At 37.7% G+C, this 16,973-nt stretch overlaps 1 protein-coding gene across 1 annotated transcript in view; it reads left to right on the top strand.

The window, feature by feature from the left end:
• The window catches only part of LOC122907411 (phospholipid-transporting ATPase IB-like), a 341,403-nt gene that overhangs the window by 116,202 nt on the left and 208,228 nt on the right, over positions 1-16,973 (top strand). Inside the window, exons 15-22 of the mRNA XM_044250287.1 lie at positions 25-66; positions 839-914; positions 3,313-3,418; positions 3,845-3,927; positions 5,124-5,173; positions 7,818-7,887; positions 14,028-14,112; positions 15,560-15,699. Coding sequence (XP_044106222.1) covers positions 25-66; positions 839-914; positions 3,313-3,418; positions 3,845-3,927; positions 5,124-5,173; positions 7,818-7,887; positions 14,028-14,112; positions 15,560-15,699 — 652 coding nt within the window. The remainder of the gene's footprint in view (positions 1-24; positions 67-838; positions 915-3,312; positions 3,419-3,844; positions 3,928-5,123; positions 5,174-7,817; positions 7,888-14,027; positions 14,113-15,559; positions 15,700-16,973) is intronic.

The following is a 16,973-nucleotide window of genomic DNA, read 5'->3' as shown; positions in this document are numbered from 1 at the left end:
TTTTCCTCCCTCATTTTCCATCAGAAATCAGTCAGAGAAAAGTGATACCGATATCCGAAAATTAAGGTAAGTAGACAACATTCTCTTCTGCTCTGCCCATGTTCCTTTCTCCCTGTAGTGGCACTTTTCTCCGTACCGGAGTTCTGATATACAACACAGCTGTCCCTTGCCCAGACCTCCAAAGGCAGTTCCCAGAGATCTCTCCTGGATAGACCTTTCCCACATGATACTCAAAGAACCCAGAATCCAGGCTTTGATTTGTTTCTTTTATAGTTACTGTCTTAAATTCTGTTTAACTATATGGGATTCAATACAAATTTAGGCATTTTCTAGTGCCATTTTGCAAGTTGAGCCCTGAGAGAATTATAATTTGACAGAACTTTAAATACTAACGATACAGTTTTTACCCTTGAACAGCAGGGAACTAGGGGTGCTGACACTCTCCTTGTGGCTTACAATCCATGTATAGTTTTTACCTCGTAATTAACTACTAAAAGCCTACTACTGTCGGACCAGAAGCCTTACCGATAATAGAAACAGTTGATTAACACACATTTTGTATATGTGTTATATACTGTGCTCTTACAGTAAAGCTAGAGAAAAGAAAATGGTATTAAGAAAATTACAAGGAAGACAAAATACATTGTATGAGAAAAATCTGTCTGTAAGTGGATGTGCACCGTTGATACCCATGTTGTTTAAGGGTCAGTGGTTGCTCTGTGGACTTGATAGTGTAACTTACTGAACACAGAACAAGGGGCTGTGAGTCCCTTTGATTGTTGACTGGCCCCCATCAGGAATTTTTGTTAAACAGCGAATTTTCTCTGTTCTTCCTCAGTCTGTCACCCTCTATCATCACAGAGTCCTGTGAATTTAATGACCCAAGATTATTGTACAACTTTGAAAGTGGCCACGTAAGTCTGCTATTTCACTCAAAGTCAACAATAACTTTCAAACATACATGGTTTACTAAAAGGTATAATTTTCTGAGCTAGGGAAGAGTCTTGAATTTTTTTTTTTAATGTTAATAGCAGATTTCATACTGATGTGAGGAGTGGTGTGCTAAACTTGTTAGTGTGAATGAATGCAAATATTAAAAAAGAACATTTTATTGTGTGGCAATCTGTGTAAGAAAATCTCAAAGTGTTTCTAAGCTATTTGAGTCTATTGTATGTTACCAATACCTTCACTTACCAGTTATAAGATACTGACCTACTTGATCTGAAATCTTGGTCTTCAAAAATAAAAGCAATCTTTTACAAAAGTTGGATATTCATCCTTTCTCATGGAGGCATAATACTCCATAGTGTATATGGACCTCATCTTCCTTATCCATTCATCCGTTGAAGGGCACCTTGGTTCTTTCCATAGTTTGGCGACTGTGGCCATTGATGCTATAAACATTGGGGTCCAGATGGCCCTTCTTTTCACGACATCTGTATCTTTGGGGTAAATACACAGGAGTACAATTGCAGGGTCATAGGGAAGCTCTATTTTTAATTTCTTGAGGAATCTCCACACTGTTCTCCAAAGAGGCTGCACCAACCTGCATTCCCACCAACAGTGGAAGAGGGTTCCCCTTTCTCCACATCCTCTCCAACACATGTTGTTTCCTGTCTTGCTAATTTTGGACATTCTAACTGGTGTAAGGTGATATCTCAATGTGGTTTTAATTTGAATCTCCCTGAGGGCTAATGATGATGAGCATTTTTTCATGTGTCTGATAGCCATTTGTATGTCTTGATTGGAGAAGTGTCTGTTCATATCTTCTGCCCATTTTTTGATGTGTTTGTCTGTTTCGTGTGGGTTGAGTTTGAGGAGTTCATTATAGATCCTGGATATCAACCTTTTGTCTGTACTGTCATTTGCAAATATCTTCTCCCATTCCGTGGGTTGCCTCTTTGTTTTTTTGACTGTTTCGTTTGCTGTGCAGAAGCTTTTGATTTTGATGAAGTCCCAAAAGTTTATTTTCGCTTTTGTTTCCTTTGCCTTTGGAGACGTATCTTGAAAGAAGTTGCTGTGGCTGATATCAAAGAGATTACTGCCTATGTTCTCCTCTAAGATTCTGATGGATTCCTGTCTCACGTTGAGGTCTTTTATCCATTTTGAGTTGATCTTTGTGTACGGTGTAAGAGAATGGTCGAGTTTCATTCTTCTACATATAGCTGTCCAGTTTTCCCAGCACCATTTATTGAAGAGACTGTCTTTTTTCCACTGTATATTTTTTCCTGTTTTGTCAAAGATTAATTGACCATAGAGTTGAGGGTCCATATCAGGGCTCTCTACTCTGTTCCACTGGGCTATGTGATGAATATCCAACTTTTGTAGCAACATGGACGGGACTGGAAGAGATTATGCTGAGTGAAATAAGTCAAGCAGAGAGAGTCAATTATCATATGGTTTCACTTATTTGTGGAGCATAACCAATAGCATGGAGGACAAGGGGTGTTAGAGAGGAGTAGGGAATTTGGGTAAATTGGAAGGGGAGGTGAACCATGAGAGACTATGGACTCTGAAAAACAGTCTGAGGGGTTTGAAGTGGCGGGGGGGTGGGAGGTTGGGATACCAGGTGGTGGGTATTATAGAGGGCACGGCTTGCATGGAGCACTGGGTGTGGTGAAAAAATAATGAATACTGTTTTTCTGAAATAAATAAATTGGGAAAAAAAAAGCAATCTTTTAAAACATAAAGCTGTACATGCCCTTCCTTTGCTCAAAAACCTTCAGGGGATTGGCACCCCTCCTCCCCCAAGATAAAATCCTAATTCATAACTGTGACTTTCTTTCCAACCTCATTCTGCGTCCTTGTTCACCTTGCTCAAGATGCTGGAGTGACACTTGTCTTGAAGTTCACAAACGATGTTTTCTGACTCGAGGGCCTTTGAAAGTGCTCTTCCTTTTGCATAGTATGTACCACAGTCACATGTCAGTGACCACAGCTAACTAACCTTTCCATTCAGGTCTTAAATTAAATATCTCCTTGATGTATTCTCTTTCCTCTTGATCACCTCTGTAAAATAGGCCCCTCTTCTCTCTGTGACAACCCCCATTTGTTTCCTCCAGCTTTGAGAAAACCCATTTCCCCAGAGAGAATAGAAGCTCCAAGAGAGCCAGGTCCTCTTCTTCACCGAGGTCTCTCTCTGCTTTGGGGTCCGCTCTCCAAAGACGTTTGAGTGTGTGATCTGGTTTGTAGTCAGTGTCTGACTCTGTGTATCTAAGGTGAAACCACAGCTGATAGGAATCACGGACTGTATGTAACTCTTATGTCACTGGTGCTGGAAGAGACTCACTAGCTCTGTGCCTTTTTTTATAGCCCACGAAAGATTATATAAAGGAATTTCTTACCCTGTTGTGTGTGTGCCACACTGTTGTTCCTGAGAGAGACGGAAATAACATAATCTACCAGGCTTCCTCCCCAGGTAGGTGCGCCATGCTGCTGCTGATTGCCAGGTGGCTCCTGTGTTGCTCCTTCCCGTTGAAGACTGCCATAAGGAGGCTGGTGGGGAGGGCTCTCTGAGCTGGGGTTCAATAGAACATTTACTTATACCCAGGAATGCGGAAGGGGGCAGGTTAAGACGCTGCAACATGTCGTGGAGATTCCATGAATGGCTTGTAGAAGAAAAACCAAATGAGTACTAAGAAAGAAATGTATCTTAGCCACACTGAAAGAGGCCTGTTTAACCAAATTTCCTCTTTTATGAATGCTTTCTGGTACCATTTGGATCAAAAAAAGCCAAGTTAAAAAAACAGTGGTATTTTAGTGCTGGAGAACAGAAATCTTTTACATTAAATTTGGTATTAATGTATTTGCTCAATCTCCGTTAATACAGACTTCTTATTGACAGATGAAGCAGCTTTAGTGAAAGGAGTGAAGAACCTTGGCTTTGTTTTTACTGCGAGAACGCCAACCTCTGTCACCATAGAAGTCGTGAGTAGCGTCTTATGTACTTGGTCATGCCTTCCACGCCCCTTCCAGAGAGACACAAGTAGAGTAGTTGAGTGCAGGAGCTCTGGAATCACAGTGCCTGGGATTCCCACGTGGTCCCACACTTTCCCAGCCAGGTTCTCAGGCATGTTCCTCAACTCCTGTGTTTGCCCCAGTCTTCTCATCATGCATGTCATAGGGTTTTTTTTTTGCAAGGATTAAATGAGTTAATATGTGTAAAGTATTCGGAATTAGTGCTTGGAGCAGAGAGGGTACTCAATAAAAGTGAGCTATATAAAGAAGTTAGCATCATCAGATCTTCAAGAAATATACTATTCTTTAATGAAAAATTGGAATTTTTCAAACTATTTTTTTTGGTGAGTTCTCTTGTTATGTTGATTTATTCCTTATATGTAATATATATTCCGCATGTATTTTTCTTGTTTTGTCTTGGTGACCATTCACCGCAAGCCTTTGATATGATGGGGAAGAATTGAAGCAATGTGAACTTGGTGCCCAACACACTAATTTTTTTTCTAGTGATAATGCAGTGGTTAGGAATGTCTACTGGACATTCAGTCCTAGCAGAATGGACTGACTGATTCATCTTTATATCTGTAGTACGTGTCACATGGACAACTCTCAAATTATTTGAAGTTCTGAGTTGTTTTATTGGTGAATTGATCATGGCTACAGGAAGTCAAGAGGCTGTAACTGGAAAAATTTGGAAAATAATGCAGGTTTATTGATACAGAATTTTATAGCATGCCTTCTCTTTCCCTGTTGACCTCTTCAGATTATCTAAGGATTAAGGATTTTTTTGATCTGTGCAATTTTATGAAAAGACTTGTTTTTCCATTTCTGTTGATTGTCTTGCTTACCCCATATAGCCTTGCAACATGAGAGTCTACATAAAATGTTTCTAGTAGTGCTGACTTTTTATTGAGAAGGGATGTTTTAGTCTTAAATCTGCACTTGTAAGAAGCATTTTTGCGGAGTTCTCCGTTTGCAAACAATATTCTTGCCAGAAGAGGGCACCATCATTTCATCAGGTTTGGAAGGAAATTTGTATTCTGAAAAAGATGTTAGTTTTAGGGGAGGTAAAACTTGTTTCTGATTGGAAGAAGGAGCTCTTTTGCAGGATGAGTACTATTTATTCCCCACCTCGGGTAAGAAGTTGTTGTCTTATCTTCCTATAGATGGGAGAAAACTTCACCTTTGAAATTCTCAATATCCTGGAGTTTTCTAGGTAAGATACCTTTTCATTCTGTTCATGTAACCCTCAGAGCTCCTTCTGTGACTCCTCAGTTGAGATCTGGTAATGCAAATCAAAACTTTAATATAGAATCACAAAATTCTAGTTACTTCCATCCACTCTTTAATCTGAGCCTGGTGCTCACTTCTTCGGCCATCATTAGGCCAAATCCTTTTTTGTAGCTGAGAGGAGGTCCTATACCTCTCCTTCCCAGCCCTTGTCAGAGTCAGACTTGAGGTTTATGTCTGGGTTACTACTTAGTGACTGTGTTGCCAACTGGACTTTCAGTTCCAGGAGGGCAGGAGTCAACTTCTGTGGAAGTAAGTGCTCAATACATATTTGATGAATCGATGAATATTGGACATTATTTTTCCAAATAAACCCAAAATTATTTCTTTAAAAAGAGATAGTGAATTAATTCCTCCCCCACTACCTCCCCCGCAAAGGAAACAGTGTGTCCAAATCCTTCTCTCCCTGTAGACTTCAGAGGGCCTCCTGGTCCAGCCTCTGTGCCTGGTCTACAAAACCTAGCGTGGGGATATTGTTGATGATTTTATTTTCATTGCCCTGTTTTGAAGGCTTGCATAGCCTCATCTCTTACACCACCTGAGCATTTCTAAGGTGGAATCTGAAAAATTAGAAAAGGAAATGCTAGAAAATTAGAAAAGGAATAATTCATTCTTTTCAAAGCCAGATGATTTTTTAAAGATTTATTTATTTATTTAACAGAGATAGAGATAGAGAGAGAGAAATCATAAGTAGGGAGAGAGGCAGGCAGAGAGAGATGGGGAAGCAGGCTCCCTGCTGAGCAGAGAGCCTGATGCGGGCCTCCATCCCAGGATCCTGAGATCATGACCTGAGCCGAAGGTGGAGGCTTAACCCACTGAGCCACCCAGGGGCCCCAAAGCCAGATGATTTTTTAAATCATATTTTTTTAAAGCCTTGTTGGCCAATGACATCTTAAAAAATTAAATAAATAAAAGAAGCTTTGACCCTCAGTAAAGTTGTTGTCAACTTCTCCTCTTTCTAGGAAAGCTTTTCTAAAAAATTTTTTAAAAATTATTTTAATTAACATATAATGTATTATTTGCCCCAGGGGTACAGGTCTGTAAATCATCAGGCTTACACTCTTCACAGCACTCACCACAGCACACACCTTCCCAAATGTCCGTCACCCAGCCACCCTATCCCTAGCCTCCAACCCTCAGCTGCCCTCAGTTTGTTTTGTGAGATTAAGAATGTCTTATGGTTTGTCTCTCTCCCAATCCCATCTTGTTGAAAAAAAATTTTTTTTAAATGAGAAAATGTATTTTCATGTTCATTTTAGCTTTCCCCACTACTGGAGCACTCATTTCCTGTTCTTAGAATAGGAGCTCCAGCTACATGACACTTAAATGACTCAGTTGGCTTTGTAGTGTTCTAACAGTGAAGTAGTTAAAGCAATTGCTAGTCCCCATCCCTTTTGACAAGTACTTTCCAGCTCAAGTGCTCAGGTGCAGGACTACTCACTGATCCTCTTTGGACTGTACAAAATAGAGGGTTGTGGGATATGATGACTATCCGAGAAGGTGACAGTTGTTTTGGGTCTCTTAAAAAGTGGGTATAGGCCACGGAGAGCCATCCAAGGGTTACGATAGGGGAAGAACAAGATGAGGAAGAAGAAAAAAACCCCAAAACCTATTTTGGCCAGTTAACTTTGGCAATGTGTGGGATAAGGTGGAGAGGGGAGATCTTGAAGGCTCTTTGGGCTGCTAACTCAGGAATAAAAGCAATGAGTTTAAGTTCTGTCTACCATAATAAAAAACAAGAGCAAAACAACAACAACAAAAAATCTAGACGACGTTGAGACAGAACTATGCATAAAAATAACTATACATAAAAATAACAAACCAGCAGTTTAACATCTCTGTGCAGCAGAATGCAGACAGGAAGGTCTAATTCACAGAGATGTGGTGAGGACTGAAAAATATATGACCAGGGCTGCTTTCCTCTTTCCTTATCAGTTCTTAGGAGATTACATTATATATGTGCTACATGTATATATAATTTATGTCTTCTGTGTGTAATACATGATAAGTGTATGCTATATATGTATTATGTAACATAAATACAGAAATATTAATCTAAAACATTATATCAGTATATAATATATACTGTATATAATACATAAGTAACGTATATTATATATCTATGCCAATAAATTTCAATGGAAGAAAAGGAAAGTGAGAAATAGTCGTAGTAGAGGGGGAACACTTGTATTAGAATCTCTGTTTAAAGGGTGCCGAGTGGCTCAGTTGGTTAAGAGGTTAAGTGTCTGCCTTCAGCTCAGATCTTGGTCCTGGGATGGAGCCCTGCGTTGGACTCCCTGCTCTGTGGGGAGCCTGCTACTCCCCCTGCTTGTGCTCACTCTCTCTCTCTCTGTCAAAAAAATCAATAAAATTTTCTTTTTAAAAAGAATCTCAGTTTTAGAAGGTAAGTAAAGAAAATGGAAAAGGAGACTGACCAGAAACACATTGGCCTTTTCACTGATGGTCAGCTGAGGACTTTGAGAATTCTTGTAACTTTGATTCTGTGTGTGTGTGTTGGCACCATGTACTGAGAAACACAGAAGCTAATAATACATTTCATACTGTTTTAGTAATAGAAAAAGGATGTCTGTCATTGTCCGAACTCCTACAGGAAATCTCCGTCTCTACTGCAAAGGGGCTGTAAGTACCAGTATTCACTACTCATATTAACTCCTCCCCTCCATTTCAACAACTTGTAGAAGCCTTTTGTGAAGTTTCACAATATTTCAAAATGTTGTCACTGTGTGTCTGCTCTTGCCCCTGGTGGTTGACGGAATTATCCAAGACTGATACAGAGTCACTCCAAAGCTTCCCCAACAGTCAAGCCCATTGAAACTTATGGTGGTGCACACCAGAGTGTTTATTAAACTTTAATGTTAGTGAAAATTTTGTTGTCTCTCAGTCATTCCGTGGAGAACTCATGATTAGACTGTTGAGGCCAAGTGTTCATAGCAGGAATTCTGGTCCCAGGTACCAGACCAAAGTGCTTGGGTTTGGTGAATCTTGGGAAATTGTTTTACTTCTGTAAAAGCTTTTCTTAAGCACTTGCATATTTATTCACAGCCATAGGCACTTAAAAGAAAAATGGCTTTATTTGGGTAAAAGTGACATAAAATAAATTTCACATATTTTAAAGGTACATTTTGGTAAGTTTTGATACCAATCTGCTTTTTGTCACTGTAGACTCATTTGCATTTTCTAAATTTTATATAAAGTCAGTAGGATATATGGTTTTTTGTCTGGCTTCTTTTCCTCATAATATTTTAAAATTCATTCACGTTGTAGCTCACATTAATAGTTCATTTCTTCATTTTGTTGAGTGATACCGTGTTGAAAGGATGTATCGATTTGCTCATTGATCACCTGCTAATGGACATGTTGTTTACAGTTTCATCTACTACAAACAGTGCTCCTATAAACATTTTTATACATGTTCTTGTATGGACATATAGTTTCATTTCCTTTCAGTAACTATTGAGCAATAAAATGACTAGGTCAATGTTAGGTGTATTTTTACTTTTTAAGAAACCACTAAACTATGATCACATTCCTCCCAGCAATTGTCACCAACACTTGGCATGGTTAGTCTCTTTAATTTTAGCCATTCTTGTAGGTGTGTATCTCATTGCGATTTTAATTTACATTTCCATACCATGACTGATGACAGCAAGCATCTTTTCCTGTGCTTATTTGCCATGTGTTGGGTGTTCCCAAGACTACCCATAGGTTTTTAATGGATCTCTGAAAGGATTCATGATTATATGCATGGCTAAGGTGTATTATAGTAATGTAGCAAGGATACACAACTACATTATAAGGGAAAAAGACACAAGCAGAGCCTGGAGGAGCTCATGTGTAGGCTTCCCATGGGTGTCACACAGGGAAAGTTTATATTAGTTCAGAGAATTGAAACCCAGCCAAGTCTCTTAGACCAGCCAAGAGCCAACCTTGTAAGTGGGTCTTTCTAAGAATAGCATTCTCTGACCTGTTAATGGTAACTATTTTCTGCACACCATTCACTTATTTACTTTGGTGAAATATCTGTTTAAATATTTGGCCCTGTTTTTATAACTGTGTTTCTTTGTATTGAGTTTTGACATTTCTTCGTTAACTTTTGGATAGAAGTCCCTTATCAGATACATGATCTACAAATATCTGTGGCTATTTTTCATTCTTCCAACAGTGTCTCTGAAGAACAGAAATTTATAATTTTGATGAAGTCTAATTTAACAGTTTGTTCCTTTATGGGTCATGCTTTTAGTGTCCTAGCTAACAAATCTTTGTCTAATTCAAGGTCACAAAGATTTCCTCCTGTTTTCTCCTCCTTTTATAGTTTTAGGCTTTACATTTATTTCTGGGATCCATCTTGAGTGATTTTGGGAGATGGTATGAGACATGAGTAGGAGTTCAGTTTTTCCAGCACCATTTATTAAGCTGTTTATTTGTTCTGCACTGAATTGCACTTTTGTCAAAAATGAACTGTTCATATATATGTGGGCCTATTTCTGGACTTTCTGTTTTCTCTCATTCTGTTGGTTATCTTTACATCAATACCATGGTGTCTTGATTATATCACTTTATAATAAGTCTTAAAATTGGATATCATTAATTCTCCAACTGTGTTCTTTTTCAAAATTGTTTTGAATATTCTGGAATCTGCATTTCCATGTGAATTTTATACTTTTTTTTTGTAGATTTTTTTTATCCTATTAAGGAAACTTACTCCCAATCCTAATTTGCTGAGATTTTAGAAAATCAGTAATAGATGTTAAATTTTGTCAGATAGTTTTCTCCCCTTGATTGAGATACTATTATGATTTTTTTCTTTTGTGCTTGTTAGTATGGTAAATTATATTGAATTGATTTTTTAATGTTTAAACTTTCTTGTGTTCCTGAGATAGGTCTTATTTGCTCATGAAACATTATCCTTTTTTTGTATAGTTGAATTCACTTTCCTAAAGTTTTATTTAGAATTTTTGGATCTACTTTCAAAACCGATAGTAATCTTTAATTTCTTTTCTTAAAATGTCTTTGTTTGATTATTTTTCTTTTTTTTTCCCATTTTTTCCAATTTATTTATTTTCAGAAAAACAGTATTCATTATTTTTTCACCACACCCAGTGCTCCATGCAAGCTGTGCCCTCTATAATACCCACCACCTGGTACCCCAACCTCCCACCCCACCCCCACCACTTCAAGCCCCTCAGATTGTTTTTCAGAGTCCATAGTCTCTCATGGTTCACCTCCCCTTCCAATTTACCCAAATTCCCTACTCCTCTCTAATGCCCCTTGTCCTCCATGCTATTTGTTATGCTCCACAAATAAGTGAAACCATATGATAATTGACTCTCTCTGCTTTACTTATTTCACTCAGCATAACCTCTTCCAGTCCCGTCCATGTTGCTACAAAAGTTGGGTATTCATCCTTTCTGATGGAGGCATAATACTCCATAGTGTATATGGACCACATCTTCCTTATCCATTCATCCGTTGAAGGGCATCTTGGTTCTTTCCATAGTTTGGCGACTGTGGCCATTGCTGCTATAAACATTGGGGTCCAGATGGCCCTTCTTTTCACGACATCTGTATCTTTGGGGTAAATACCCAGGAGTGCAATTGCAGGGTCATAGGGAAGCTCTATTTTTAATTTCTTGAGGAATCTCCACACTGTTCTCCAAAGAGGCTGCACCAACTTGCATTCCCACCAACAGTGGAAGAGGGTTCCCCTTTCTCCACATCCTCTCCAACACATGTTGTTTCCTGTTTTGTTAATTTTGGCTATTCTAACTGGTGTAAGGTGATATCTCAATGTGGTTTTAATTTGAATCTCCCTGAGGGCTAATGATGATGAGCATTTTTTCATGTGTCTGATAGCCATTTGTATGTCTTGATTGGAGAAGTGTCTGTTCATATCTTCTGCCCATTTTTTGATGTGTTTGTCTGTTTCGTGTGGGTTGAGTTTGAGGAGTTCATTATAGATCCTGGATATCAACCTTTTGTCTGTACTGTCATTTGCAAATATCTTCTCCCATTCCATGGGTTGCCTCTTTGTTTTTTTGACTGTTTCCTTTGCTGTGCAGAAGCTTTTGATTTTGATGAAGTCCCAGAAGTTTATTTTCACTTTTGTTTCCTTTGCCTTTGGAGACGTATCTTGAAAGAAGTTGCTGTGGCTGATATCAAAGAGATTACTGCCTATGTTCTCCTCTAAGATTCTGATGGATTCCTGTCTCACGTTGAGGTCTTTTATCCATTTTGAGTTGATCTTTGTGTACGGTGTAAGAGAATGGTTGAGTTTCATTCTTCTACATATAGCTGTCCAGTTTTCCCAGCACCATTTATTGAAGAGACTGTCTTTTTTCCACTGTATATTTTTTCCTGTTTTGTCAAAGATTAATTGACCATAGAGTTGAGGGTCCATATCAGGGCTCTCTACTCTGTTCCACTGGTCTATGTGTCTGTTTTTATGCCAGTACCATGCTGTCTTGGTGATCACTGCTTTGTAATAAAGCTTGAAATCAGGTAAGGTGATGCCGCCAGCTATATTTTTGTTTTTCAACATTTCCTTAGCGATTCGGGGTCTCTTCTGATTCCATACAAATTTTAGGATTATTTGCTCCTTTGTTTGATTTTTAATGTTGACCTTATAAAATTAATGGGAAAGGCTCGTTCCTTTTCAGTTTTCTGAAAAAGAGCATATGGAATTGATATTATTTGTTCTTTTAACGTTTGCTAGAATTTACCAGAAATCCATCTAGACTGAGGGTAGGCTAGCTAGACAGTTATTGGTTTTATTTATTTTTTTTTCAGTTATTGGTTTTATTGATTTTCCTTAAGAAATTGCTTTCAGATTTGATTTTTATTGACTGTTTCTCTGTTTTCTGTTTTATTAATTTCTACACTTTATTATTCCCATTCTTTGCCTACTTCCAGTTTGATTTGCTTCTCTTTTTCTAGCTTCTTAAGGCAGAACTTGATTTGGGATCTTTCTTTTTAATACAAATGTTTAGTGCTATACATATCTTCCCAGTTATTGCTTTAGCAGCATGTCACAAATTTTGATGTGCTGCATTTTCATCTTCATATTCATTTCAAAATATTCTAATATTCCAAGCTTCTTTTTGATTTCTTCTTTAACTCATGGGTTATTTTGAAGTGGGTTAGTTTTCAAATATTTAGAAATTTGGGGGCAAAATATTCTTTTAATTGATTTATAACATAATTCTAATTTATTAGAGAACATACTTTATATTACTTGAATATTTTAATTTTATTGGGACTTGTTTTATGGCTCACATTGTGACTTAACTAATGTTAAATGCTTGCATGCATCTAAAAAGCCCGAGTATTCTGCTATTTTTGGCGTGAGGTGGTTTCTAACTATTTGTTAAGTCAAGTTGATGGAGAGTGTTGTTCAAACCTTCTATATCCTTAATGATTCTTCGTTTACTTGTTCTATCAATTATAGAAAGGGGAATATTGAAATCCCCAACTGTCATTGTGGATTTGTGATTTTCATCTTGAAGTTCTGTTAGTTTTTACATCATTTCATTTCCTTTTATTAGTTTTAGCTTCATTTTGAAACTATGTTATTTGACTCATAAGTGTTCAGAACTATTAATGCCTCTTGATGAATCTACCCTTCTGTCATTCCAAAATGATTTTCCTTATCCCCGGCAATTTCCCTTACTCTAAAATCTCTGTTGTATGGTTATAATTTTGCCATTCCAGGCTACTTTTCATTAGTGTTGGATAGGGTGTGTCTTTTTCATCCTCTTTAACCCATTTGTGTCTTTATGTGTAAATTGTGATTCTTCTAGGGAGCATTTAATTGGTTCATGTGTTTTGTTCCATCCTGGAAATCTCTGCCTTTTAACTGGCTGTTTAGACCATTTACACATGTGCTTACTGATACAGGTACATTTAAATACATCATCCTGCAATTTATTTTCTATTTGTCCCACTTCTTTTTTCCTTTATTCCAATAATTACTTAAGTATTTTTTAATTCTAATTTCTTTCCTTTAAAAAAATTTGGTGGTGTTTTAGGTCTTATAGTAGGCATCTTCAATTTATTACATTTTATGCTCAAGTGATATTATACTATTTCACGTGTAGTATAAGAACAATAATTCTGAACTTCCATCTCTCTCCTCCAAATCTTTGTGCTCTTATCAGACATTTTAACTTTACGAATGTTATAAACTTCACACTACATTGTCATTAAGTTTGCTTAAGCAATTATCCTTTTTTACTACAATGTAAAACAAGAAAAATGTTGTATATATGATATCTGTATGCAGATATATGTGTATCTATACACACGCACACACACAGACTAGGGTCATTATCATTTTCAGTGCTCTTCAGACTCATATTTCAATTTCCTGTAACCTTCTGTCTGATTCCCTTTACCATATGTTATAGCATGGATCTCTTGGCGATGAGTTTTTTCAGACTGTCCGAAAATATTTTTATTTCATGTTCATTTCGAAATAAATTTTTGCTGAATATAGGATTCTAGGTTGACAATGTTTTTCTTTGAGTTTTTAAAGCTTATGCTTCACTGGCTTATCACTTGCATTGTCTCAGTGAGAAATCTTAGCTCTGTTCCTCTGTATGTAATGTATCCTTTTTGGAATTGTGCCTTCCCTGAGGCTGCTGAGTTCTTTCACATCTCTTAGATATAGCAATAAAATTATAATGCAGTATTTAGAATTTGGATTGACAGGCTTATTTATGTAAGATGCTGGTCACAAGAGCTTTTTTTTTTTTCCTGGATAGGATACAGTGATTTATGAGAGACTTTCAGAAGATTCTCACTTTATGAAGGAAACATTAACCCATCTGGAATATTTTGCCAAAGACGGTAAGTGAAAATTATTTAGAATCTTGTTTCCTTTTGGAATGCTATTCTTAAATATTAAAATTGTAACCCAAATGCATGTCACTGATACTCGGCCCATAAGTGGGCAGGGGGAGCTCATTCCTCTGTTTGCTTAAAAGTTCTTCAAACATACCCTGTTGAGATATTATTTTTCCTTTCTTCCTCTGTCCACCAGCAAACATTGAAAAGTATGTTTTTACTGTGCAGTTCTTCCATTATCCAAAAGCCTTGTCTTCAAAGCCATCTATTATCTGTTTCTATTTGTGGTAGCAAGAACTTGGCCCATGATGGAAAAAGAGAGGTTTTTCCAGTATGTGTTGTATATTTCAAAGTTAATTATTTCGTGCATATAATTCAGAAACCTGACATAGTTGATGTTTTCCTGCCTGCCATTCTCTTCTTATCCTTGTGATTTTGACTTGTCACCCATCTCAATAAATAAAATTCCACGAGTGAGTTTTGAGTAAGAACAACATTCACTAAAAGGTTTATAGAAGTTTTGAAAAAGTGAAGTGTAATGTCATTTAAAAGTTAGGCTAATAATACCTGGAAGCAGTATCCCACTTTGTCCCTCTAGCTGATAAGATCCTGCTTCCTACAGATATGTGCATCTTGTCTGGAAGTGTGGATATTTTGCAAGGTTGCACTTGGGGCCCTTTGCTGCTGTCTTCAAATACATGTGAGCTGTAGGCAGGTTACAACAGGTAGAAACGTAAAGGAACTGTATTGTAATGGAGCTCAAAACAGAACAACATTTTCTATAGTTTATCTGTAGGGCATTAATTTCTAGGGGACCCTCAACTATTTGAAGGTTTTGCAGCAGTTAGCCTAAAATATTAGGGTACAATATAATTTCTAAAATATTTTCTTTGCAAAATGGAACTTAAATTAATTTTCTGCTCTTTTAATGGTTATTTGGCTTACTTTGAAATTGGAAGAACTAAAGCCTCATTCCTTCTTTCTTTCCTTCAATAAATGGCCATTGAGTATTTATTGAGTGCCATGCACTGCTCTAAGCTTCCAGAACAGAAGTGAACAAAACATAGACCACTCACACCCTGTAGGAATTAGCCAATGATAGATAATGACAGGAGGTGATAAGCGCTATGGAGAAAAATTACACAGGAGAAGGGGAACAGAGCATGATGGGGTTAGGCAGAAACTGAAGGAAGAGAAGGAGAATACCAAGGAAAAGTATTCCAGGTCAAGAGCAGAACAAGCTCAAGTGTCGGAAGTAAGAGGATCAGCAGGGACAAGCCCGTAAGCGAGGAGGAAGGTGGGGAATAAGATCAGCAAGGTAGCCGGGGAAAGATCAGATAAGGCCGTGGGAAGGACTTTCTGTTCCCATGACCTCTACAACACTTGGATTTTGTTTTCGAATTCTGTACTCCTCCCCGATCGCTGGTTTACATTCTATTCTTTGTTACAGGGCTGAGAACTCTCTGTGTTGCTTATGCAGATTTATCTGAGGAAGAGTATCAGCAGTGGTTGATACAGTATAAAAAAGCAAGTACAGTTATCCAAGACAGAATGCAGAGTTTGGAAGAATGTTATGAAAATATCGAAAAGGTAACATACCTGATACATACCTGATATATACTCTACAGGCCAACTTAAATATGTGAAAACACAGACTTATCAGTGTTTTCATAGCCGGATGCAATTTTAAAAACTTAGTTAAAATGGGGCACGTGGGTGGCTTGGTCAGTTAAGCATCTGCCCTCGGCTCAGGTCGTGATCCCAGGGACGTGGGATCAAGCTCCATGTCGGGCTCCCTGCTCAGTGGGGAGTCTGCTTCTCCCTCTCCCGCTGCTTGTTCTTGCTCTTTCTCGCTCTCTCACTTGCTTGATCTCTCTCTAATAAATAACATCTTAACAAATACTTTCTTTTAAAAGAGATTTTATTTATTTATTTGACAGAGAGATCACAAGTAGGCAGAGAGGCAGGCAGAGAGAAGGGGGGAAGCAGGCTCCCTGCTGAGCAGAGAACCTGAGGTGGGGCTCGATTCCAGGACCCTGAGATCATGACCCGAACTGAAGGCAGAGGCTTAATCCACTGAGCCACCCAGGCACCCCAACAAATAATCTTAAATTGTTTTTTTCTTTCCCTAGGAAGTATAAACCTGTCTTATACTGAACATTCATAAACTATAGCTTTTAAAATATTCAAAATATTTCTTTCATTTCTGAATCCTGATTACTTCAATTTTGTTACCCCTTTTTATAACTTTCCCCATCCAAAAGAAATACATGTTTATCATAGAAAATAAGCCAGAATAGTTAATAATAATCATCTGTAATGTTGGGCTAATGACTAAATTCTGGTATATAACCCTTGAATCTCTTTCTTCATATATGTGTGTTGTATATGTAGTATTCCGTGGTAGGTTTTAAATACACATACATAAACTTCTCCCATAAAAATTTCAAGTAAAAATCTCCCCCCAGTCAAAATCTCTGTCAAATTTTCTCCATGAAAATTCTGTTCAAATGATGAAATTTTTCACTCTACAGTAAACTGGGAATATTTTCCTTCTCACTGAATATTTTTCTGTTATTTTCTTAAATTACTCATGGTATTTCATGGTAGTTACTGTCCTGAGAGATCTCGTGCACCCTGGACTGTTGAGCGTCCCTGGAGGATCATTGTGAATTTGCTTGTTGTAGCTTCAGGGATTCTGTGGCTCCTGGGCCAATTCTTATCTTCCTTTCTTGGCTCGGGTTCTTTTGTCATTTGCCTCCATGAACTCTGCATTTCAGTTTTGTAGGAGCACGGCCAGAACAAATTTAGACTGGGGGATTTTCTTTCCCTTTCCCTTTCCCTTTCCATTTCCCTTTCCCTTT

This window comes from Neovison vison, chromosome 5 (assembly GCF_020171115.1).
Source record: "Neovison vison isolate M4711 chromosome 5, ASM_NN_V1, whole genome shotgun sequence".
Taxonomy (NCBI): domain Eukaryota; kingdom Metazoa; phylum Chordata; class Mammalia; order Carnivora; family Mustelidae; genus Neogale; species Neogale vison.
The sequence above is the reverse complement of the archived record's forward strand: the minus strand, read 5'-3'. Positions and strand labels throughout refer to the sequence as shown.